This window comes from Palaemon carinicauda, chromosome 17 (assembly GCF_036898095.1).
Source record: "Palaemon carinicauda isolate YSFRI2023 chromosome 17, ASM3689809v2, whole genome shotgun sequence".
Lineage (NCBI taxonomy): Eukaryota > Metazoa > Arthropoda > Malacostraca > Decapoda > Palaemonidae > Palaemon > Palaemon carinicauda.
In genome coordinates this window covers 58,026,962-58,054,310 of record NC_090741.1, presented here as the reverse complement: position 1 = coordinate 58,054,310, position 27,349 = coordinate 58,026,962, and the positions used below count along the sequence as shown (strand labels likewise).

Here is a 27,349-nt window from a genome sequence, read left to right as displayed (position 1 = left end):
GATAATGTCCTAAAGACTGACCATATACGGTATAAATATGATCAGCGCCCAAGCCCACTCTCCACCCAAGATAGGACCAAGGAAGGCCAGACAATGGATACTGGTGGATAAACAGATAAACCTACAGCTCCCCCCCCCCCATTCTTAGCTCACAAAGATGATGAGATTGTAGCGACCAAAGCAACTAACGAGTTTGAGCGGGACTCGAACCACAGTCTAGTGATCACCAGCCAGAATAGATGGATAAACATCTGTCACACTTAAGTGTCCTCCTCACATCTTCATGTCCTCTTTCTTCGCTTACGCCAGGGATTTTGGACAAGTAGCTTATTATAAAACATTTATTAAGGTGTCTGGTTTCAGTTTCATCAGAATAGATGCTCACCAGAACGTCAGCTGGGCAAGCCCAACCCACAGCCACTGTGGTGCCCAACCACAGCAGTGGTCTCCCTAGTAAACAGCTTAAACTCACAGTCTAGGGATCGATATGCTGCCATGCGAAGGCTAGGCGAACATGATACCATTGTACTAGTCAGGATGTTCCAGTTTCTAGATGCTCACCAGAACGTCAGCCGGGCAAGCCCAACCCACACCCAATGTGTACCAACCACAGCAGTGGCCAGTAAACAGCTTACACTAGCGGTCCCAGGATCGATCTGCTGCCATGCGAATGCTAGGCGAAAACGTTACAACTGTACTAGTCAGGGTGTTAATCTATTGATTCCAAGTTGAATTATGGATATCAACACTATTTTTCAACGGTTTTAATTGCATGAATTTAGAACATCACTTGGAATTTAAGAGGCCTAATGATTGATACTTATGAGGGGATATCACGATTAAGAATAATAATCTAATGTCATATCTTTAAAAATACATCGAATCACACCCTGATTAATATCAGATATCAATAAAGAAACTCCAAATTGCAATAATTGCATTGCAGAATTAAATTTATATCACAGACGACAAATGACTTACCCTTAAGAATGTTATTCTATACATCAGTTCATACTAACTGTGTGAAAATAATATCATATATATATATATATATATATATATATATATATATATATATATATATATACATACATGCATATGGATGAAATTCAACACAATATCGTGCTTCAACAGAAATAAATTTCTACCTCATAATGGGATCGAACCACAGTCTCTTAAAGCGAAAGGCGTGATTAATATCGATCTGGCCTTTCACGTCAAGAGACTAGGCAAAAATTTAATATATGCATTATACTATATATATATATATATATATATATATATATATATATATATATATATATATATATGTGTGTGTGTGTGTGTGTGTGTGTGTGTGTGTGTGTGTAAACCAATAGAATAAAAACATGAATTCTTCAAGAAACTGACCCAGAGACCTCTTGCATCTTAAGCCTGTTTACACTGGAGTCCTGAGCTATGGATTATTTTCTTAGAGAGAGAGAGAGAGAGAGAGAGAGAGAGAGAGAGAGAGAGAGAGAGAGAGAGAGAGAGAGAGAGAGAGAGAGAGAGAGAGAGGGGGGGGGGGGTTTAAGCATAAGAACACAAAGGCTTGAAATTTAAAACACAGCAGCGCCTATCACCTTACAGCGGGCAATAAGCCAATTAACGGTTCAAAAAAAGATAGCGTTTATCGCTTAAAGGAATTCCCGTAGACACTTATCAGTTTTCTCTGGGAAGTATGATTCATAATCCACCGTCTATTGGGAAACGCGTTACAATCTTCAGCTGCCGTACTGTTATATTGACGTGTTTAACTCTGCTCGTCCCCCCAACAAAAAGGAAGTAATAATAAGATTTTTTTTATAACTGGTCATCTAATCAAGTTGTCCTTGGATCATGGCCAATCATCGCACCAAATTTCATGAGATTCAGACAAATAGTTTTTGAGTTATGCAAATGACAAACACTTAGACATACGTACAAACAACTAGATAGACACCTATCAAAACAAAACAACAACAGCAATAATAATACAGAAACTAATAGCTAATCAATACTGGATCTATTTATATAAAAACTCAAGTAATCACTATTATTGCTCAACACTAAAACAAACACTAAACACTGCTCCTACCAACATAATAATAATAATAATAATAATAATAATAATAATAATAATAATAATAATAATAATAATAATAAAACCGGTCTCACTCAAAAATAAAAGTTCCCAGAAAGAGCTCACAGGAAGAGTTCTAATTTCTGTCATGCTTTCGCGAGAAGTATCACGTCCAACGAAGATTGCCGGCCTATAATTGCTCTAGTCTTCTTCTTCCACTTAAATTACCCAATTAATCTAAAGATTTACGGTCTTGTTAATCATATAATACGCAAAACGTGGTAGCAGTAACGATGATTTCATTTCTAAGGATTTCATTGTTAATCTATTTATGATACAGGTAAAATAAGCTTAATTACAATAAGAGAAAACTAAGAAGCTTTCCACCTATCTATCATGTGATAGAGTGGTCGCAAACTTATTTTGCGGAGTAAGCAACCAGGAACCAGGGGATGCTGTAGATAACATCAGCAACGATATGTTTAATTTCTGTCAATGAACTTCACTATAACAAAAAGTAATATAATTGTTTAAAATATAGTGTCTCATTAATAAAGCCATTTCAAAAGTTCTGTTAAAATCTCGTTGAATTTTGACCCAGTCATGATACACTTTCCATTTGCTTTTCTTTTAGTAAATATTTTCAAAACCCACTTCAAATAAATTTAAAATCCTTTTCACCTTCAAAAACGTGTAGGCATCAACAACAAATGCAGCTATTTCTAGTCCACTCTAAGACAAAGACAGGTCCTGAATCATGTCTGGGGTTCGGCTTTTTTATCACAAAGCTGACCGTTGCAGATTGGTGATGGTGGGAGACTTGTCTGAATGCTTACAGCAAACTAACCTAGTATGGATGGCCCTGACTAGCAAAGCTCTGATCACATGGCGATAAATAAACCCTTTCACCACGTTAAGGTATCCCCACTCAGGCAGAGCAAATGTTAAAACATCACTTCCTATTTCCTTTTACCTAGGAAAGAGTATGAATTAAAACTACTCAAAAAATTCCATTTTGAAAAGGATACAACAGGGGCTCTTAGGTAACATATGATTCAAAACTAATAGGGAAGTATTATTAAAAAAATTACAATTAAAAGTAGCCGTACTTTTAAAACTAAACCTTTACGCTAAATAAATATCAGTAACAATGTCTTTAACTTCTCCAGTCTTTGTAATATCATATTCTATGAATTACACCCTCATAGCAAGGGACTATGGGGTATGATTTTGGTAGACTTCTATTAGATTGATGTAGTGTGAATAATAATAAAAAATATTATCAGTGCATCATAAAAAACGAGCACTACTGTAGTGATGCTACAGCTTATTAGAGATTTCAATCCAGTAATGCTACAGTACTGTCAAAAAGAAACTAACCCTTTTAATGCATAACTTTAAAAAAAATGGCATATCTGTTGCACTGAAAGATTCAATGAACTAAAATCATGAAATTGCAATTTTCAAAGGATGTCACTCGCTATGAAGTATGTGTTAAATAACACCTTTAAATAGCTAGGACAAAACTTAGAATTGAAGTACAGTATACAGTAAATCAACACATTTCCACCTGACAAACAAAACTTCTCATAACAGTGTAGCGACTCTAGGCATTAGAGAGGAGTGGTCCTACCAGTTTACCAGATCTAAGTTCAAATACAGGCAACATACAACTTTCCAATTAGAAGTCAACAATAACAACCAGGAGACCTGGAGTGGAAGGCACTGGCCCTGGCAAGCATCTTGCCCACATTCTCCACTAGACTTGCCAAGTTGTTTAAAAGTCGCAGCACAAGATTGGCAAGGGGGACGAGTGTTCTAGAAACAGATCACATCTCCAAACAATCAGTGCCCCAGTTGTTCTCTATCCAAGCTACGAATCGGGTTGGGCCAGACAATGAGTGGCGATGACACCATAAGTAAACCTATAGGCTACCAGCCAAAACTCTCTCCCCTCCCTCTTCCATGAGAATGGTTAGGTTGTAAAAATTAATCAAATGTATCTGCCTAAGTTGGACACAAGAATAATACCAGGTTCATTCTCCTACCCCATGCCTGAATACCTCCAAACAAAAGACTTGAGAGCCTTATTATGATCAATAAACAATGTACATATTGAACATAGCTGAAGCCCCATGAGGAAATCTATGTGTCTTTGATAGGTGCTATTGGCATGGTACTGTATTTCAGTCTCCTCCTATTGAAAAAATATCTGAAAATTTTTGGGGCTTCTCTATCCTAAGGAAATGTTAAAAGTAACTCTCTTATTCTTTAATATTTTGGATAATGCTTTTTTAGTTTCCTCTTCAGCAACTGACACCTGTCTAAAATAATTGGACAATATGTCAAGATGTATTAAACTCCTTATTTCCGTTCCAAATATTTTTGACGCTGTAAAATCAGGTCACTTTACATGCTATGTAAAATTATTCATAAAACACCGACCTTCATTTACATGCAGATCCTCCTAAACTGTACCATCGACCACATAGTACAGCTATCTCCCCTACACTGATAACTTAACAGCAGGGTTGTAAATAAGATGAAAGAGCAGATTGGAGTGAGAAACCTAGCCTACGTTAGGTTAGCAAAAATTCATGACCTATACAATCATATGCTAAATCAACACTAACGCACAGAATCCAATAGGAATTGTTAATCATTCAAGTATACCAAAAATAAAGCACAAAATTATACAACTGTTTAAAGCAACCACAAAATCCAACCATTAATTGGCACTAGATTCATTCACACACTAACATTCCCCATTCAGTGGAGGCATGGTCAAGTATTTACTAACACTAAAGGCTCTTCCACACAGAGGGCAAATTCAGGGCGGGCACTTTGATTTTCACGTAATTCTTTTGCTTTGAAACAGTGTTACTAGATCAAACAGTCCAGGGCAATTACTAGACACAGGCAGGCGACCGTATGACATGGGGTAGACACCAGGTAGAGAGCAGTTAGAGTTGCATTTAATAATATCAAAGTGCCTATCCAGTGCCTTAACAATGGGCACGGGAACTTTGATAGTTTGCCCGTTGTTTCCTCGACTATGAAGTCATCATCTACACTCGTGATCCTCACCCACACGACAAAATTAGTAACAGTGTCTGCCCACCGTGCATTTGCCCCTCGTGTGGAAGGGCCTTTAGAAGTACAGTACTGTATACGGTTATGTGCGTGAGTAGCAAAAGGATATGCAGATATACAAGGAATTACTTTAATTACTGTACTGTATTCAGTTACTGTAACTTTAAGTCTTGCTTTTCTTTAGTAAGACTCAGTGCTACACAACGTTCTACAAGTTTTATTCAGGCAATGACCAAATTATGAAATAATCTTCATAATCAATGCCACTTCAGAATTTCAAACTTGGTGTAAACACATTTTAGAGCAACTTGGTAAAGTTTCTTTTCGTAGTTTTTTTGCTATACATTTATTTAACAAAGTAATAATAAAAAAGTCATTCTATGCTGTATCATTATAATAATAATAATAATAATAATAATAATAATAATAATGATAACAACAACTATCAAGACTAACAAATGAACCTGAATTTTTAACATTTTGGAAACTATGCTCCCTACTACAACGAAGAACAGATATTTCTATACCATATAACTAGACCAGGGACAGTTGGACTAAACACCATACGGAGAGACTTAAACAAACAAGGAGACTAGCCTCTTTCCATCTCCCGATAGGCTTGGAAAAATCTGGATGACCTTGAAGACAAATATGATGGAAATATCAATATAACCTAATTTGTAGCTCTCTTTTGTATGAATATAACAAAACATACACTGCAACATCTAACATGGAGTTTGAATAACCTTTCCAAGTGAAGGATTTAAAAAACTATATACGATAAGTAATGAGTAAAAAAGATGAAAATACCTTATGATCAGTAACAAATGTAAAACTGATGTCATATATAAACTATGAAGAGAGCCTTGTTAACCTGTTCAACATAAAAGCATTCGCTGCAAGTTTGAACATCTGAAGTTCCACCAATTCAACTGCGTGATTAGGAAGACCCTTCCATAATCTGGACACAGCTGGAATAAAAGTTCTCGAACACTGTGTAGTTTTGAGCCTTATGATGGAGAAGGCAAAACTGTTAGAATTAACTGCATACCTAGTATTACGTACTGGATGGTACAGTCTGGGAAGCTGAATTCTACTAGAAATTTACTTATCCTCAAGAATTTCACGCATATAACATTCAAGAGTTCCCTGAAATTTGGGTAATTATGGATAATCAGATTTCTGCCACCTGATAAGTATTAACTGGAATACTGTACATAGTCAGAAAGACACCATGCCATTATTTATTAATTATATCTGACAAAAGCAAAATTAGTATCCCTTATATAAACCTTGTTCTCGTGCTGCAGAAGAAAGCAAAGGAACTGAGGACTGAATGGTCACTGCAAAGAAACTTGAATAGCATCTTGTACGGTACAGTACTATATTCTATGTGCAGCATAAGGTACACTGTAAAGTGTACCCTCTTCTAGGGGGCTAGCCATAGGATGATTTCTAAGTTTTCCCACCCTTGTAACTACATGAATAATAAGCCATCCCATTCAACTGATTCTACTTATCAAATTCAACAATAACTAGAGGGGTACTCAGTAGAGAGCAGACCTCCACCACGGCAGCTTATTTCTCGATCTTTGACCTTAACATGTATTAATTGGTGTGAATTTTCATACGCTCAAATATGAACCAAGTTTAAAGTCTCTGCAACAACGATATACAAAGTTATGGCTGATTATGTGAATTAGCTATTTCGCTTGACAATCAGTAAAAAGCCTTGACCTTCCAAAATTGAATCCTTTCCAGCTTTTTACATATCAGTTAATCCCTGCAAGTTTCATTACTCTACGATAAAAATTGCGGCCAGGAAGCTGTTCACAAACAAACATATACACAAACAGGGGCGAAAACATAACCTCCTTCCAACTTCGTTGGTGAAGGTAAAAAGAATTCCCCATCACAGTTTATCTCTGCCACACAGCAATGACATCTTCAAAAACACCGAAACACAAAAGCTACGAAAACAAACATGTCGGGATATCACTGGTGCTAGGAAGGAATGAGGGAAGAAGCGTGGGTAGCGGTAGGGGTGGGGGGAGGGTAGTCGTAGTAGAGGGCAGTAGTCGGATGTAAAACGGCACTTCGTAGTATTGGGGGATAATGAGGAAGGAGAGGACTAATTGTTAAGGGACCTCTGGTAGTGGTTCTAACACGGCCCAGTTATTATACCGACACTATATTAGAGTGAGCGAGCTGGGTTTATTCCTGGCATTCCATGCAACTTTTTCTCTGGTATATTTAGCAGTATTTATACCTTAAAAATGGTGCTATAAGGAGCATTTCACGGAGCGACACAGGTCAAGCCCAGAAATAGATTTTTCCTTCGTCAAAACCTCTTTACAGTACAGTACTTAACAGCTACAGTACAGTCATTTTTTTCAATAAAGATTAGTCCCTAAAACTCTCTAGCGTAAACAAATACATAACTTGGCTGGATCCATACTCAACAGATTCTATTTAGCATCATTTAGGCTTCCAGAAACTTCACTTGCTGTCTTGCACTTTTCATATTTCTCAAAATTCTCTTCCCACCCACCATATTTTACCTTTAAACAATTTTCACTTCACCCAACAATAAATCTCTCATTTGAATATATGAAGGTCTCAAAATAAGACTTTATTTTAAACTTTTTGTTTTAAAGTAAATTCATAATAATGAAAGTCCATAGAAAATTGTATACATCTTTGGCATACGAAACAAATTATTAAGGCCCAAACATCATTGCAGAAATTCTTATGATGAAACTACTTTGTCAATAATTGAATCATCATATTCCTTAAAAAACTTAGCAGCTTATCAAATTTCATGCGATACAAACATTATGTAGCCCATATGGAAAAATTCCACTACAGCAAAAGCCAATCAAATAATGTAAAAACGAAACCAAAGGATAGATTAAGACGGATAGCTTTCCTATTATAAAAAAAGATCACATAACACTTTTGTGCTTATTTGTTCTGCCAAAAAACAATACCGAGAACGGTGTCTATTTACCCTATTTGCAGCATATGTCTCATGTTGCCACCTCCAATGCCGGACGAACCGCAAATAACTTTCTGTGTATTATGGCAATAGATAGCAATTATGGATTTTGCATCTCAGCAATGGGGCCTGGGAGCCCATTCAGAGCTGAAGTATGACTGGGAGAAGAGATTGAAGTCAGATTAATGTCAGCAAACAGGAATGGAATTAGAATAGAAAGTTAAAAAGTGGGTGTAGCCCAAGGGTGTAAGGGTGTTGCAAAGACACTTAGATGCACAGATAACACTACAAACGCCCACCCGCTCCCAATGGGACCTCGTCTAACGTAAGGCGCAACCTAAAAATGCAAGGAAAATATAATGTTGGCTGGAAGTGAGGGATTTGCTGTGAAAAGATCAAACAAGCTAGGAATACCAGACTTAATAATAATTCCAAAGCTTGTTGGTAGGAAACAATCAGTCAATGAGTTCTGTAATCCAAGAATTAGTTTTATACAGTAGAGAGAGAGAGAGAGAGAGAGAGAGAGAGAGAGAGAGAGACAGAGATAAAGAGAGAGAGAGAGAGAGAGAGAGAGAGAGAGAGAGAGAGAGAGAGAGAGATAGAAAAAGAGAGAGAGAGAGAGAGAGAGAAATTGATGAGCAACAAAGAATGCCGATTGTATACCAACATATTCTGACTAACGAAATAGGATATTTTTTTTCAAAGATTGTGAGCTTTCATAGTTTCCAAGAAATCTCAGGAATATACTGCACATATACAGTATACATAATTCTAAATTTTCTCTTTATATCCCCACATAACGCAAAAGTAAACTTTCAATGGATTAACCTCAAGTAGTAGGTTAGCCAGGGCACCAGCCACCCGTTGTGATACTACCGCTAGACCAGCATTTCTCAACCTTTGAGAGCCTCATGGCCCCCCTCACCGAGTGGATAACACTCGTGGCCCCCTGCCCTTCAATTAAAACAATGCAGATTTTGTTTTATGTTGTTTATTCAGTCACTAAAATTATAAATCAAAGTAAAAAATTTTGCTGAACAATATAATCAATGAGACACTTGCTGTTGGGCTCGTGTGACGAGGCTTCTTATGTCCGGCTCCGTCTTGGACACAGCAAGGCGAATATCATTCCCAACATCAAGACGGTTTCTGGACTTCGTTTTAATGGTCGCCAGGTCAGAAAATCCAGATTCGCAAAGGTATATTGTGGCGAATTGAACGTGCATTTCGGATGCCTTCTTGCTGAGTAGTGCATATGCATCCTGAACAGACAACCAGAAGCTGGAGAGGTCTTCTCTGTTACTGAAGGCCAGCTTCATTGCTTTTGAGACCTTCAACTCTGCGAGCTCCTCTGCTTCGTCTTCAGTAGGTTCAATTTCGGTGTTGAATGGGTCTCTGAGCCATGGAACATCCAATGGAGCATCGTCGAAATAAGATTTGAACTCAGCGGAGAGAATGTCGAGATGTCCAATGATGCAATCTTTGATGCCGATGGGAAGTTCAATCCTCTGCGTCTGCAGATGCTCGTCCAAGAAGGAAACGAGTTTTGTGCAGCTCAAAACTTTCGGAGCGGTAGGAGGGACCATCAGCGGTGGCCGAGCGTATACGGCGTTGCCTTAACGGGGGCCAACTTCTCGTTTAACGGTGGTGAACGGTTACGAGCGGTGATGAATTTTTTTCACCGCTCCAGGAACTAAACACTGTGTAAAAAAATCAGGCAAATTGTTTAAAAAAAAACTCTTCCCCTATGACCGGAGTCTCGTCACCTTAATTATACACTCCAAGCTTCTCCATTCTGAATTGCATTTTTCGGTGTCCACTCGTGGCCCCCCGGTCGAAGGCCCGTGGCCCCCTTGGGGGGCCACGGGCCCCCGGTTGAAAAACACTGCGCTAGACAATTATGAGATCATTTGACTGGCCAGACAGTATTACATTGGATAAATCTCTCTGGTTACGCCTCAATTTTCCTTTGCCTACACATACACCAAATAGTCTACCTATTCTTTCCACATGCTCCTCTGTCCTCATACACCTGACAACACTGAGAGTACTAAACAATTCTTCTTTGCTCAAGGGGTTAACTACTGCAATGTAATTGTACTTTCCTCTTGGTAAGGGTAGAAGAGACTCTCTAACTGTGGCAGGTGGCTCTTCGAGGAGAGGGACACAAAAAAAATCTAACCATTGTTCTCGTCTTGGGTAGTTCCTTAGCATCTGTACCATGGTCTTTCATTGTCTTGGGGTCGAGTTCTCTTGCTTGAGGGTACACTCGAGCACACTATTCTATCTTATTCATCTTCCTCTAGTTATTTAAAGCTTTTATAGTTTATATATAATAGATTTTTTCTAATGTTATCATTCTTAAACTTCTCTTGTATTAAATTTCCTTATTTGATTTCCTCACTGAGTTATTTTCCCTATTGGAGCCCTTGGGCTTATAGCATCCTGCTTTTCCAACTAGGGACGTAGCTTAGCAAGTACAGTAGTAGTAGTAATAATAATAATAATAATAATAATAATGATAATAATAATAATACTGCTGCATTTTCTTTCACATCCACGTAACGCTGAAGTCATATCCACCTTGAATATGTCCTCATTAATATTATATCCATGATATTTCCTTTATGAGCACCCATTCTCTTAAATCCTCAACATTCTCATTTACATTAAGCTGTCATCTTGATTGCATAAGCTAAGCATGTCCAAAATTTGCTAACATATGGTGTCTTATTGTTTTGACACACATCTACATAACATATTTGTAAAAATAACTTTAGTTGTATGTGGAAAAGATATCCCACGTGAATTTGAACAGACATTTAAATCCTAATGTACTTTGTTATTATTCTTATCTTATAATAATTCTGCTTTATAACTTTGTGTAGCTTTCTCAATCTTATATAATACAGTGTTTTATGTGTATAATTTTTATATATAAAAGATAAAATTACAGACAACTATCTGTATTATATATGGTACTGTCCTCATATCTGTTTTGAAAAACTTCATAGTAATAAGCAATTTTCCTCAAAACTGGTTTATTCCAAGATTATTATGCTACAGTAATGTACAATATTCTCATTACCGTATGCTATTTACCAAATAACAGCATATAGGCCTACCACAATAGCATATTACATGCACATAGATATACCCAATGTATCACTCTGGACAACTTTTTGAGGTGGTTGTTAATTGTGATGTAACATTAATTTTCTAATTAGCATTACTCCTGTTCAAATATTCAATAATGTACTCGAGCACCTATGAACGTTGTCACCAATCTTAAAATATTTTACATTTCTTATACTGTACGTTAATTCTCATATAAAGTTTATTTATATCTTTACTTCCATTCCCCACTGGGCTATTTTCCTTGTTGGAGCCCTAGGGCATGTAGCATCCTGTCTTTTCAAATAGTGCTGTAGCTGAGCTATTAATAATAATGGCATCTTTCCACTTCACTCTTTTTATGATTTACTGCCACTAATAAAATTAACTACTACACTGGAGTTTTTCAGTGGCTACTGTCCACTTGGTAAGGGTGGAAGAAACCTTTTTGCTATGGTTAGCAGCTCTTCTAGGAGATGGACACTCCAAAATCAAACCATTATTTTCTAATCTCTGTACCATGGTCTTCCACTGACTTGGGTTACAGTTCTCTTGCTTAAGGGTACACTTAGGCAAATTATCCTACATGTTTTCCAATTGTCTTTTCTCACTAAGCTATTTTCCCTTTTGGAGCCCTTGTGCTTATAGTAGCCTTTCAAAAGACAATTCAAATTTTGGCTGTCTAATTAAATCAACCAAGTAACCTCCTGCATATACAGTACGCTCAAAATAATAATTTGGAAAACCATTTGTTGTAATGAATACACATGAATCTGCAATATACCTAATGTAAGTACCTGTCTATAAAAAAACAAATTCTGTTTTTAGTAATATTCTCCAATTTTCATCTTTTTGTATTCAATTTCTAGTCCATTATATTTGGCTATCCATCAACTAATACTCATCATTCCTTCATAGTTTATGCTACACAAACCTCCGAATTACTTATCTTTACTGCTTATTATAAGCTACCCATAATTATCATTCTTTATAAGCCCAATAATGTGCTGCATTCTGCTTTATTTATATCCAACTCATTTTCTATTCATCAAAGTCTCATTATTATGTTCCTGAGATTGGACATACAGTATCGTTAACATTACCTACAAAAAAGTAGGAGCTGCGTATCAGAAAAAAAAAAATTTACAATTCAAGTTCTTCAGAAATCATGATACCATAATTTGATACTGCTTTGTGGTACTATTCTCAGTTTTCTTTATTTTATTATTTACAATTTCCAACATATAAATTTTATTACTAAATTCTGGTATTCAACACTTATCATTATTCATGACTACCGAGTACAGTATTTAATTCATGCATTAATCACAGTCATGCACGGTAAAAATAAACACAGTAAAGTAATTTTACAAATGGATATAAAACCAACTAAAACCAGTGGGGTCTCTTTTTCTCATGACCATCTAAACTTGTACACGACACCCCACCACCAGTCACCCTTAACCCCAAGGTTGTAATACACCGAACCATTCTTATCAAGTCTAATTACAGCACTAACATTTCCTGTAGCCTATCATATTGGTTGCAATTATCGCCATCCTTATAATTCTACATATTTACAAGGGTGAAACTAATACCAGTCTGTACCTCTACAATTCTTGGCTTTCTAATGGGTGCCAAAACACTATGAATTTTTTTTTTTTCTGTATTGTGTTCACTTGCATTCCCCTATATTATTCATTCCACCATTTCCAAAAATCATTGCAAAAAAATACTGTACAATATTAGTCTTATTGGTGACTTGTACATAGATAAGGTTATTACAGTATTCCCTTTAAAAATTTAGATAACTACAAATAATATTTTCTTCTTTTGGCACATGAAATTATGCACATACAGTATTCCACTTACTGGTACTGTATACATTTCAGTCTTCTGTTTTTATTTACTCCAGTGTACAGTGTACTTTCCTTTTTAAGGTACCTTTATTTCATGTCAACTGGTTTAAGTCCCTGTTGTGCAAGCTTATGTCAGGTTGTTTCTTTAAAAAAAAGAGAGAGAGAGAGAGAGAGAGAGAGAGAGAGAGAGAGAGAGAGAGAGAGAGAGAGAGAGAGAGAGAGAGAGAGAGAGAGAGAGAGAGAGAATAGCTCCTCAAACCCCTCCCATTTCAGTAATATCATTCTAGAGAGTATAGAACATGTATCTGACAGATCAATAAACACTGATCTGTAAGGCCAGGGAGAAAGAGATAAACTTTATCCCCGCTACCAATTTTCAAATTCCTTACATAAAATAAAAATAAAAAAAATAAACGTACATGTACGATACTATCGTATAAAAATGCGGGATCAATCATGTTTTTAAATACAGTGCGTCATAGGAAAATGTGGTAGTGGAAAAAAATAAATATTGTACGCGTCTATCAAAATCCCATAAGTTTTTCTTATTTACACAGTCTTAATCCCAATTCTACGAGCACTGAAGCAAGGGACGAGTAGCTGACTGAAAGTACCTACAATAAGCATATCCTTTAAATAACTAGGCCCAAATGCCTCATTATTTTGGTACATAAGTGAAAATAATGATTATATTTATGCCGTATAACCCCACAACGAGGTTAGGGACGATATCGAGTGGCAAGGCACTACTACAAAAAATAGCGCAGTTGTATAGTGATAGGAATGAATTGACGAATTTGAGTCATATGAGCTGGTGCCGTGGCTAGGGAGACTATGTAGGAACAGAGACGTTGGGAAGTAAAAGCTGAAAACCAGTACAGAAAGTCCTCAACTTACTAACTTAATAGGTTCCAAGAAGCTGTTTGCAAGTCAAATTTTGCTAAATTTACGCCTTGGATAGGCCTAACCTGACTTCCATGCCTACAATTTCCAGCTATAAGAGTAAAAAAAATAGTCTCGTTTCATAAGAAATAAATATAGGGTTGTAGTAAATGTTATTTTGCTACCTGTATTAATGATATATTTTATTAAAGTATTTCTTTATCTTATGACAGTACATAAACTTTTGATGCACTGACATATACAATTACAGTTGGATTTGTATTTGTATATCCGTATGTTTGTGTCTGTGTTTGTAGGTTGAAGACCTTCTGTATGTGAAGTAGAAGGCTAATCAAGGGGATTAATTAGGAAAGAAAGGGATACAAAGACCCTTCATTAATTATCATCATTTGCTAAGCTATAACCCTAGTTGAAAAAGCAAGCTACAACCCTAGTTGGAAAAGCAAAAAGCTATAAGCCTGAGCGCTCCAACAGGGGAAAATAGCCCTATGAGGAAAGGAAATAAGGAAATAAATTATGAGAAATAATTAACAAATAAGATGAAATATTTCAACAACAGTATCAACATCAAAACAAATCTTTCATATATAAACTATAAAAAAACATGAGGTAGAGAAATACGATAGAATAGTGTGTCCGTGTACACTCAAGCAAGAGAACTCTACCCCAAGACAGTGTGTTGTGCCTGAAGCAGGAAAAATTTTAATTCCTCAGGGAACAAATTCTATCTAAATGCAGTAGAATACTCCAAAATTAAATCATTGTTCTTTAGTCTTAGATAGTGCCATAATCTCTGTACCATGGCTTTCACTGTCTTGGGGTAGAGTTTCTTGCTTGAAGGTACACTCGGGAACACTATTCCATCTAATTTCTCCTCTTGTTTTATTTATAGTTTTTTATAGTTTATATATGAAATATTTATTTTAATGTTACTTTTAAAACATTTATATTAATTGTTAATTAATTTTCTTATAGTTTCCCTATTTCCTTTCCTCACTGGGTGATTCACCCTGTTGGAGCCCTAGGGCTTGTAGTATTCTGCTTTTCCAACTATAGTTGTAGCTTAGCAAGTAGTAATAATAATAATAATAATAATAATAATAATAATAATAATATGGAGAGGTTTCTTGAAAAACTTAATTCTCAGAAGTAACATAAGTAGTTTGGTTTAGTCAAAGAAATGCCATTCCTACGTGTTCAAATCTATCGTGATATATATCATATCTGTTGGACATAAAAGTAATATAACCTATTCTAAAAAAACATCGGCCAATTTTCCATCATAATTTCTTTTCAATAAAAGAAAAAAAAAATGTTACAATATGATAACAATGCTAAGTAAAAGCTATCAAAACACTCAATTTTTACACCAAACTTAGCTACATTAGCATAACAAATTTTACCAATCAAGATATAAACTTAAAAGGTGAAATGCAGACCTGTCATTCTATCTACCAGTGTTAAGTTATTTCTCAAGTAAACTAACTGAATAAGTATATGTAAAGCTAAAGGTTCAATAGGGCAATTGCAAATCCTTCAAACACAGTTAATAAATATAAATTTTTTTTTTTTTGTACTTAGAGCTAGGCCTACGTATCGAGCAGACATAGGCCTAAGTATTTTCCAGATACAAGGTTCCATAAAATCTATTTCTCGGCATGTTACAAATTTAGAAATATAATGCATAGTCTACACCAAATACTAACTAATAAATAGGGGAAACAATATAAAAATATATATTTAAATTACATAAATTGAAAGACTCGAATATGGGGCATGAAAAAAAACGACCTTAAACTAAGAAAATTAAACTTGCTAATCAGGCCTACATATAAAATTAATTGTCAAGAGAAATCATATTTAATCATAAATCTATTTAATATGAAATTACACTTGGAGAATCGATAGCCTATCTGTGAAATTATATTTCAATTAGGCTAGGCCTAAACGCCTGCAGGACCTGACCTACAGGAGCTGTAGGCCTACCTGGGAGTACAGGAGGAAACCAGACAACTAAATGTATACAAATAACCAAAAATTTAATTAAAATTAATAAATTTCAACGACTGCGTCATAATTAGGCCAAAGATCAGCTGTTGAAATAGTCTTAGGAAACGTTCGAATTTTTGTTAGCCTAAAAACTAACTTTAGGACGACGATGCAATTTAAAACGATGCAACGCAAATTAAAACAGAAGAAATAAAAAAAGGGAAGGAAAATCGAATAAAAATAAAATAAACGTCCCCATGTGATAGGGGGAGGAGGAGGGAGATTGTGACCTCACTTGACAGGAAAAACCACTTTGACCCCAACCGGTCATTCCTGTGGCAAAACGTTCCCACGGATATGACTTACCTTCACGTAAAGCTCACGGACAGACATCCCTGGAGAGTGTCACTTTATTTAATCCATTAAATTAGATCAATTGTCAGCGTATAATTTCGAGGAATTGGGAACACAGGTCGATATGCACTGGCTGCTTTGCACTTGACAGCTCTCTGACACTAAACACAACTCGGACTGTGCTGCCACCTGTCGGCGAAGACTTGAACTAAACATTCTGATGTGAGGGAGAAGGGAAACTCCTCTATTTTTTAGGGGAATAAGATAAAATATTCTTTTTATATTTCTATTTTTGCATTAACTGGGTCTCTAGGTCAGACAGTTTTGGCCAATCTTTCCGTTGGGACAAATTAGTGACACATACAGAAAGAGAGAGAGAGAGAGAGAGAGAGAGAGAGAGAGAGAGAGAGAGAGAGAGAGAGAGAGAGAGAGAGAGAGATCCATTATTTGATTGAAAATACTGCATGGGGAAGGTCAAGATAAAATATTAAATTAAATAAACTGCTATTTATCAATACTCCTCTGATAAAGCTTGCTGACTGTCTTATGGCTATTTATCAATATTCTTCTGGTAAAGCTTACTGATTGTTCAACAATAAAAAAATATATAAGTAATTAGTACATTTGTTGCAGTAGACAGGATATATATATATATATATATATATATATATATATATATATATATATATATATATATATATATATATATATATATATATATATATATATATATATATATATATATATATTATATGCCACTTTCTCTAAAAAGAAAAATATTTAATCAGATGGTCCTCCCAATATTAACTTGTTTATAGCTAGTTAGAACCCAGAGCGCTAAGGAAAGAATAATGGCAGGAATAACACTAATAAGCAGAAAAAGATCAACATGGATACGAGAGCAAGCTAAAGTAGAGGATATTCTAATAACACATAGGAAAAAAAGATGGACATTGGCAGGATATATAACGAAAATGACATAACAGATGAACATTGGAAATAACAGAATGGGTCCATAGAGATTACAAAAGAAGCTGGGGAAGGAAGAGAAGACGACAAACTGAGGAACTAAGAAAGTTTGCGGGTGTGGACTGGCATAGAAAGACCTTAAAGTACAGATGCTAGTGGAAGGACATGTCTGAGGCCGTTGTCCTGCCCTGCAGTGGACTAGTAAGGGCTGAAGAGGATGATTTACACACGCGCACACACACACATATGTATATATATATATATATATATATATATATATATATATATATATATATATATATATATATATATATATATATATATATATATATATATATATATATATATATATATATATATGTGTGTGTGTGTGTGTGTGTGTGTGTGTGTGTGTGTGTGTGTTTGTGTGTGTATGGAGAGAGAGAGAGAGAGAGAGAGAGAGAGAGAGAGAGAGAGAGAGAGAGAGAGAGAGAGAGAGAGAGAGAGAGAGAGAGAGAGAGAGAGAGAGAGAGAGACTCATTAGCGACATCTATCGGCGAGTTTCTGAACCAACTAGAAGTACTGGGCGAATTCCCCCTTACTTGCAGATCTTTGTAACAGCAGGTGGTTTATGAAATTTTTCACCTACGAATTTCAAAGTAAAAGATAGCACAACTTTTGTTGCGTAGTCACGTTTTGAAATAGATTATAATTAAGTTGATTAATTAGTATTGGACAGTGAAATCTAAAGCGACCATATGCAAGAAAGAGACGAAATATTTCTTGGTGGAAGGAGTGGTTTAAGAACAAATTGTCTTGCCTTAACTAATTGTACGTTGATTTTTGTAAAAAGAATATAAGAATTAAATACAAATATGATTGATTTCTATTTAACAAAATAAATAGTAAATTAAAATGTTTACATCAGTAAATACGGACAGAAAATGTAATAATCTCAAGTAATGCGAGAATTAGTCATATTAAGATTGAGCCTCCCACAAGGAATTACATTAGATATATATATATATATATATATATATATATATATATATATATATATATATATATATATATATATATATATATATATATATATATATATATATAGATAGATAGATAGATAGATAGATAGATAGATAGATAGATAGATAGATAGATAGATATAGGCTATATATTCAGTATGTGTTGTGTGCGTGTGTAATCAACAAACGGAAATTTATATGATAATAAAGAAGTTTATAAACTTTTATCAACCACTTATTTTTAGGCCTACCACTTACTTATCTTGCAGCATCTCTGATGCCTGTTTGGTGTGTAGGCTACTCTTGCATTAATTCAATATTAGGCCTATCTGTTCTTTCCTAAACCTTTTCTAGACTTCTATGTCTTAATTTGTTCAGTGTTTTCTTGTTCTCTGTTGGTAAATATGGCCTTCATTGGTAAATTTGTAAATATTGGTAAATTTACCATTTAGATATTCAAATTTTACATCAAATTTAGCATTGACTTTTTAAATAAAATTACAACAGAATTTTGTACTTCAATAAATTTAATAAATTCCCTGATAAAATTCTCGATAGATTATTAGTGTACAAATACCTTACACACCAAGGCATATAATTGGTTTCAAAATTTCACTATTACTGCCGTAACTGACCATTCTTAAAATCTCATATATAAATTCCTAATTTTATCTCCAGTCACTGTAAACAGAAGTAAAATACTTACATCAACCTCTTAATCCGGTTATATCTGCCCCTTCTTGTCTTCCACATTCAACAACTCCCTGAAATAGCCATTCATTCTAAACCAGCTTACGGTCAAAGTATAGGCTTATTACTATAGACCATGGATATGTCTTCCTTTTTTTTTCAAAGTTGCATCTCTATGTATTCATAATATGTTCCAATATGCTCTATCATCCTGCATTTATCTATTTCTAGCAAAGCAATTTTTTATTTTTTAATTCTGCTCGACATCAGAATAGATTTTTACCTAGTAAGCCTATTTATTTACTTCTGCTCGACATCAGAATAGATTATTTTTCTTTTGGTGCTATGATTGTATAGGTTTACAAATGTTTTCAGCTGCTTAACAATTATTTAAGCAGAATCATTCTTTTGTTCTTAATATCATTCATCCATAACAAACAATTCCATTATATTCATACTTTTGTTAATCTCTGTTAATTTCAATGAAAGTAGAGTATGTTCTGGTAGTAGTTTTGTAAAACCAATAGGGTACAATTAAAAGAAATAGGCTAGTGTAAACCATACTAGTTTTTAATTAAAGAATATGTGGAAAAAAAAACTGTAAAATAAATAGATTTTAACCAGAATACTTGCATGAAATATGATAGAAAATCAAAGAAAAACATATAAAACGTTCCAATCAGATCAGTTATATAATATAGAAAATAACATTTATTATAAATAGACATAAATAAATGAATCTTTATGTTCCTATTTCTATTTTTCAAGAATATGCTACATGGAAAAGAAAAAAATACCTTGTAAAAACTACATGAAGAGGGCAGATATAAATTAGTTGGTAAAATATTATCTAATGAAGGAAATTTTGGAAGGATAGTGCAAAAAGTATTATAGTATGGATTGAAAAAAAAGATTAATAGAATTATTGAAACAAAGGAAAGCGTATATTACTCATGAAATAGAAGAGCCGTTACAGAGAACTGACGTCAACTTTGATATTGTTAAGCATTACCTTTGAGAGCCGTCTGCCTGCCACAAAAACGTAAGTTTTACTTGTTTTTTTTATATATAAAACATTTATTTATGATGTATTATTTCCCATTAAGGAAGAAATCCTTATTTCATAGGAATTAAGTTTAGTAAATGTAGATTTCTCGTTTGTATAGAGCTAAGAAACGAGTTTTCTTTGACACCTTGTCCGTCTGGCTAAAGGAGTTCGAACAATTAAGATAATTTTTATATTTTTCTAATATATATCCTCTGAAATTGAAAAAAAAAACACTTAGGAAGAAGTCCTTGCACTATCTTATATAGATAATACTCATAAGTAATTACTTGGTCTTAGGTGGCTGTATCGTGGTCTGGAACCTAACCTCATTAGCTAAGCTAATCTTATGTTAATTTAGATTATTTGATTCGAACATAATATTGCTGATTCATCCATTTGGGGGTGTATGTATAATTGTAGCCACCTGCATGTATGATGACGGCTGACTTAGAATACGGCGGTGTAAGGGGGCTGCAGGGGTCCATTAGCCGCTCCTGTTAGGGAAGTGGGCCAGGGGGGTGTGTGTTTGACAGCGGTCACCTATAAGCATGATGACGGCCTACTAAGAATACGGCAGGTAAGGGGAGTCGCAGGGGGGCATTATCCCTCCCGTTAGGTAAGAATACAGTTTGTAGGTTAGGTTGGGAAGGGAAGTTGAGATTAATTGGCGCTCATTTTTAATGCAGGCTGGAGGAATTGGCCGCTATTATACAAAGGGCCCTAGGTAAGGACATGGCTTGTAGGTTAGGTTAGGGGGGGAAAGGTTAGGTTAGTTGGCATCCATTTATTATACAAGCAGAGGGAACTGGCTGCTGATATGTAAAGGCTTCAGTCATTGTATCTAGCCATTATTCGTGCTTTCAAGGCATTTGATGAGCAAAACTCCTTGCAACATCTGTTTGAGTCTATAGGTGTGGATGATAGCTTCTTGCTGAAGGAGAACTGGGGTGGGTACTCCATTGCATTATCTCTGAAATATCCAGACAAGATTAAAAGGTGAATGTAGTTCGTTGGGACAGGATAAGCTAAGAATACGGTGTCTAAGGAGGGTTTGCAAGGGTCATACCCCCAGGTAAGTAGGTAAGGATACAACTCCTAAGTTAGGTTAGGTGTGGACCTGGTTTAGGTTAGGTGAGGAACCTTAGGTTAGGTGGTGGTGTTGTGTCTTTCCCTTTTTAAAGTGGGGTTTTGCAGTTTGTCCCAACAAACTACAAAGGCTCTGAAATTAAGAAAGAAATACTCAATGCTTGCTGGAAGAAATTGTGGACAGAAATGGTCATAAGTGGACAAAACCCCTTACCCGGCAGTAGATAAGGCAGCGAGGTTGGTGAAATTGCTTGGAGGAAAAGGCTTTGCAGATATGACTAACGACTATGTAAATTACCTGATTAAGGCTCACTCAGATCTGTTAATAAATAAAAATCTGATGGAGATGAATGAAGTCTGCTAGTGAGGACGAAGAAGTAGAGCATGAAGATCCTATGGAAAAAGATGAAGTCGGCTTAACTCTAGAATGCCTCTCAAATCTAGAAAAATTACAAAAAAAAAAAACTTAAGATGATGGCCGAAGATTAGGAACCTCTGTTGATTTATGCGTTCCAGTTCAGAAATGCAATCAATGGAGCCATGGAAGTTTATAAGAATATCCTGTTGCCTAAGCAAAGGCAATTGCTGATCACTATGTTTCTCACCCGGAAAAAAAAAAAAAAAAACAGAAGACACGAGCACTACTCCATCAGTGGAAATAAAAGTTACCTCACTGGACGATGACAAAGATAATGTATGCGCCTCCCGATGAAAGACCTGCTGAATTGTTGTTTTCAGAAGAGCAGTATTCACTGCTCTGTTTGCTTTGCTTTGCAGTACATGTACCTCATCATCATCTACATACTTCAGTACTGCTCTTTTAATCGTTATCATTAATCAAGTTTAGGTGTCTTTTCTGGCGAGTTCTTTGATTCCAATTTTTTTTCTTTATGTATATGTTAGGATGTGTCTAAAGTACAGTAAAAACAAGTTTTACAGTAGCTTAAAAAGTGATCAAGTAAGGGTGATTGGGGAGGATTTATAAAGATAAAAAAGGTATGAAAAATTTATAAAGTAAGGAAAAAATGTAGTACAGTACTGTATACCTTAGCTTTTCGTATTTTCTTCGCAGTTTTCAGGCTATCGCAGTGGGCCTGGAACTCAACACTTGCGATAGCCAAAGGATTACGGTATAAAATATTTACCAAAATTTTGCTTCTGAGTTTCAGAAAACTACAGTAAAAATTTATGAGAAGGGTTTGGTGGAAATAGAGTAGCATCATATATATTGACAGCAAGCTTGTTTTGTTGGCCAAACCACATACCATTTGGATATACTATTAAGTATGAATAGTGGAGGGCCAACACTAGATATTACATTCGTGGAATCAACCTAAGGTCCATTAATAGCTACTCTTTGTAAAGTATTACAAAAAAAAAGTTTAATATTATTATTGTTATTACTAGCGAAGCTACAACCCTAGTTGGAAAAGCAGGATGCTATAAGCCCAAGGGCTCCAACAGGGAAAATAGTCAGTTGGGAAAGGAAACAAGGAAATAAATAAACTACCAGAGAATTTATGAGCAATTGAAATAAAAATTTTTAAGAAGAATAACAGCATTAAATTAAATCTTTCTTATGTAAACTATGAAAATTTGAAAAAAAGAACAAGAGGAAGAGAAATAAGATAGAAATAGTGTGGCCTAGTATACCTTCAAGCAAGAGAACACTAACCCAATACAGTGAAAGACCATAGTACAGATGCTATGGCACTACCCAAGACTAAAGAATAATGGTTTGATTTTGGAGTGTCCTTCTACTAGAAGAGCTGCTTACCATAGTTTAAGAGTCTCTTCTACCATTACCAAGAGGAAAGTAGCCACTGAACAATACAGTGCAGTAATTAACCCCTTGAGCAAAGAAGAATTGTTTGGTAACCTCAGTGTTGTCAGGTGTATGAGGACAAAGGAGATTGTGGTAAGAATATGCCAGACTATTCAGTGTATGTGTAGGCAAAGGAAAGTGAGCCATGATTAGAGAGAGAGATATTCAGTGTAGTACTGTCTGGCCCGTCAAAGTACCCAATAACTCTCTAGCTGTAGTATCTCAGTAGGTGGCTGGTGGTCTGGCCAACCTACTACCTTTAAAGCTAAGGAAAAATTTCCAACACCCATTGTTCAAACTTGAATACAAGGGCCCACATGGTCAACATTGTTAAAAGCAGTAGTGTATAGAACTAAAGTTGAGGTCAATCATGTGAATGCCAGGATTTCTGTATGGCATTCCAAATAAGGAGAAGAGCATCTCAAACACCTAGGTCACTGCCAAAGCAAACTGTAAACTAGAGAACAGGTGTCCTCTAGATGAGTCAGGAATCAGGTGACATGAAACACAATTTTTACAGTGTTTTATGAAGAGCATTTTGAAATGATATGCCTCGCTTCTGCATTTGAAGCTAATGAAATTTATGATATAAGTTAAGAGGTTTGTGTTTGGAAATAGATTTTGTTTGCCATAGAATTGAATTTCTTCTTGATATTTACCATCATAACTAGTTGAAATAATGCTGAAACACACAAGAATTTATGTAAGATGTATGTTGGATAACTAATGATATCTACTGTATATGTAAGGTAATTCCCTTTGCTCTCCTTATGTATGTCAATGACGTTCAAAGTCATATGTACAGATTTATTTCTATGCCCTGATATTGACATAGCCTTTTAAAGCTTCTTCATCTTATACCCTATAGAGAATACCATATTTGAATTCTTATTTTCTTAGGATGAATATCTCGGCATGCAGTGCAGTTGGCTCATTGATACGTGGCTTTTCCACATCAGCTAAAATGAACATAAATTGCCATCGAACAAGTATAGCCCGTATAGGACGCCTTACGTATACTCGGATGTATCCAACAACACTAGTTCAAATGGATGGATCAACCATAACAATTCGTTACTGTGAACCTCGACAGATTATAAAGGTAAGCATAAGTGCTTCTCTGATTGGTATTACTGTACATTTGAATCCCATGTTAATATGAACATCTTTGATGGTAATAGGTTTTGGACAAAGTACTGTATTTTGTTTTCATTTTTACATTGTCAACAATAGGGCTGATGAAAATTTAAATTGTTCCGTCACTAATACAAACCAACGCTATTTATAGGGGATATTACTTTCGGCGAAGCTGAAATACGAGCCATGAGAATTTTAGCGAGGGTTAACTTCCACCCTCTAGTTAGCGGGGGGTGGAGGGTAATCACTTTTTGCTTTGGCTCGATGGAGAACGGACATTGCCGCTTAATTGCTCTTGTTCATTTTATTTTCAGCGTATGTGTGCTCTCTCCTTGACCGTCCTCATGCGGACTTGTCCAGGACCGGAGGGCCGCTCCTGTGAGACTTTCATGTCCTCCGTGGAGAGAGATCTGCATTTGCTGTGTCTGATTTGCTGAGGGTGGCATTATGATCAAGACAACACCTGCCCTGAATGCCAGGAGTGGTCTACCTCCCAGTGGGAGAGGTTTGGGCACCGGCAAAAGAAGAAGACCAAGAGAGATTCTTCGCCTTCGGAGTCCTCAAAGTTGAGGAAACTTAGGACGTCTCCTTTGATCCCCCGTACTCTTCCCGAAGCTCTTGCTCGATCGGTCTCCCTTGGGAAAGATTGAGTAGAAGGGTAGACCAGCTAACACGAGGTCAGGGACAGCTCGACTGCTTCCCCCCAGAGAAGTAGTTCTGCTCCTCCCCTCAAGTGGAGCTTTTTCACTCTCTGATCTGTTACAGGTTTGGCCATTGCTGAGTATTGAGTATGACCGGTCCCCCATCGAAGGAGGCATTGCTGGAACTCCTTCAACTTAGTGCTGAGGGGAAGCAGACACTGGCTCCCGCGCAAGCAGAACTCTTGTGACCGTTGAGTGTGGCTCAGCGTGATCCTGGGGTGTTGTCCACTTTGACCGCCGAAGGATTCCGCCCATTGCCTTTGTCTGCTGCTGTTGCCAAAGACTCCGCTCCCTCCCCATGGTGAGGTGACTCTTCTGTCGGGGATGGAGCACAGTCCGAGGCAGGTCTCTCCTGTGGTTGGGCAGCTCTCTCATCCTAGAGTGAAAGACCCCGTTCCAGAGAACTTATGGACGCCGTCATGCCTCTCCCTGCAGAGGAGCTTCTCTGTTGGTGACGAGCTCCCAGAGAGCTTAGTCCTCCTCGACATTCCAGACATTCTCCTTCACCACCTGCCAGTAGACGTCTCTTCAGTTCCTCTAGAAACCAAAGATTTCTCTATCGCCCAGTAGACGTTCTTTGTCACCTGTTACCCTGAGATTGTCCTTCCTCTAGAGACCGTCAGTCGTCACCTTGTGACTTGCCTCATCTCTTGTCATCGCGAGATCTTCATCGACAGTCTCGCCGACAGCGTACTTGTTCTTGACACTGGCTTGCTTATTTGGACTCTCCTTTGACTTGGCTTTTGCTAGCCTTGCGGTGTTCACCAGTCTTGCAGCGTTCTCCTGTCACTCATCACTCGCCAGCTGTTCGTGATTCGTAAGCTGCTCGTCATTCTCCGACTGTTTATCGCTTGCCAGTTAATCTTCGTTCTCCATTGGCCTTTTGGTGGCTGTACAACGAGTGGATTAAATACCTCTGGCACTTTGGTAGACATGTTGCAGATGGTTGAAGGCAGAGGTTACCTGGGATTAGTCTGGGATGAATGTTTAAGAATGACTGGCTCTATCTTTTTTTTCATCTTCATCTCTCTTGGGGAACAGCACCTACGGTCCTTTATAAGCTGGCCTCCTCCTTCTGTAGGTGAAACCATTTCCCTTGTGTAACCTGCTATAGAAATTATATTTGTTCCGTAACCGAAATACAAACCACGCTATTTACAAAGGGTTTACTTTTAGCGCAGCTGAAATGACGAGCCAATAGTTTTTAACGAGGGTTAATTACCCCCGCGATAGTTAGCGGGGGGTGGGGAAGGGTAGCTTGCTACCCCTCCCCCCTCCACACACCGGTGACTTGCTTCACTTCACTTTTGGCTCGGCGGTGATCAGACGTGTCTTCTCATCGCCTTCGTGACAGCCTTTAATTTTCTGCTTTTTCTTTTCAGCGTGTGTGTTGGTTGGAAGTTGACCTTCAGTTATTTTCTTTACTATGCGTACATGCCCTGGAGTTGCTGGCCGTCCTTGTGGGACTTTCACGTCGGACGTTAATACGGATCCACACACCCTCTGCCCTCAATGTCGGGGCCGACGGTGTGACCAGGAGAACATGCGCCGTGAGTGCAGGGAGTGGTCTGCCTCCCAGTGGGAGAGGTTTGGCCGTCGGGGTAAGAAGAAGTCCAAGAGAGACCGTTCTCCTCCGGGGTTAGCCTTGAAGGAGGAAGGTTCTCGGGACTCTTCTTCCGCCGCCCAAACCTCCTCCGAAGCTCCCCCTCGTCCGCCTCCTAAGGAGAGTCGTTCGAGTGGGAGCACAGGCCCTTGTTCTGTTTCCCGACCTTCGGTGGGGGGAGAGGGCGTCGCCTCCCATAGCAAGGCGGTTCCCTCTCCTCCTCCGGGGGAGGTTATTGATAATGCCTTATCCAGTGATGATCTTTTACAGATTTGGTCGTCCCTGAGGCTTAAGGGCTTGCCCTCCAGGGTCGCTCTTATTGACCTTGTCTCACTGGGGGCCGCTGTTAAGCAGTCGCCGGTGGTAGCAGAGGTAGACCCTCTGTCTAATGTCGACGTCGTGGTGACAGAGGCCTCCGACGTGGCTGGGCCTTCCGCCGCAGGTGCTGTTGCTGGTGATGGTGCTAAAGGCTCTCCTCCTCCTTCCGTACATCCTTCGAAGGGGGAAGTGAGTCCTTCGGTCTCGACTGCTGCTCAGCTTCCTTCTGAGGGAAGTGTTTTGACGGAGACTCCCCTTCGGAGGACCGATGGTCCCGACGATCTCCCCCGAGGCCGCCTCCGCCGTAAGGCTCACCACCCTCTACGCCACAAGGGCCTCCCTTCCCCTTACAGGGTGACTAAGAGGCGCCTTTTTGGGTCTTCGTCCTCCGGGGGGGACTCTCCTCGTCAGCCTCAACCTACTGCTCCGCCCTCCTTGAACCTCTCTGCAGACCGCTCACCATCTCCTGCCGGATCTTCGCCTTCTGGAGAACTCGTCACCCGACGGGCAACGGTCCCTTCGGGGCTAAGGGATTCTTCCCTTACGCGAGCAGTGCTAGCGCACAAGTGCTCTCCTGCTCG

At 37.4% G+C, this 27,349-nt stretch overlaps 2 protein-coding genes across 4 annotated transcripts in view; one reads left to right on the top strand and one right to left on the bottom strand.

The window, feature by feature from the left end:
• Positions 1-16,578, bottom strand: part of didum (dilute class unconventional myosin) — a 309,989-nt gene extending 293,411 nt beyond the window's left edge. For both annotated transcript variants that reach the window (XM_068391077.1, XM_068391078.1), the window contains exon 1: positions 16,403-16,578. In XM_068391077.1, the coding sequence (XP_068247178.1) occupies positions 16,403-16,429 (27 nt within the window). In that variant the 5' untranslated portion in view covers positions 16,430-16,578. The remainder of the gene's footprint in view (positions 1-16,402) is intronic.
• Positions 16,579-19,959: 3,381 nt separating this feature from the next.
• mRpL55 (mitochondrial ribosomal protein L55) overlaps positions 19,960-27,349 on the top strand; it is a 51,686-nt gene continuing 44,296 nt past the window's right edge. For both annotated transcript variants that reach the window (XM_068391072.1, XM_068391071.1), the window contains exons 1-2: positions 19,960-20,092; positions 23,910-24,111. In XM_068391072.1, the coding sequence (XP_068247173.1) occupies positions 23,911-24,111 (201 nt within the window). In that variant the 5' untranslated portion in view covers positions 19,960-20,092; position 23,910. The remainder of the gene's footprint in view (positions 20,093-23,909; positions 24,112-27,349) is intronic.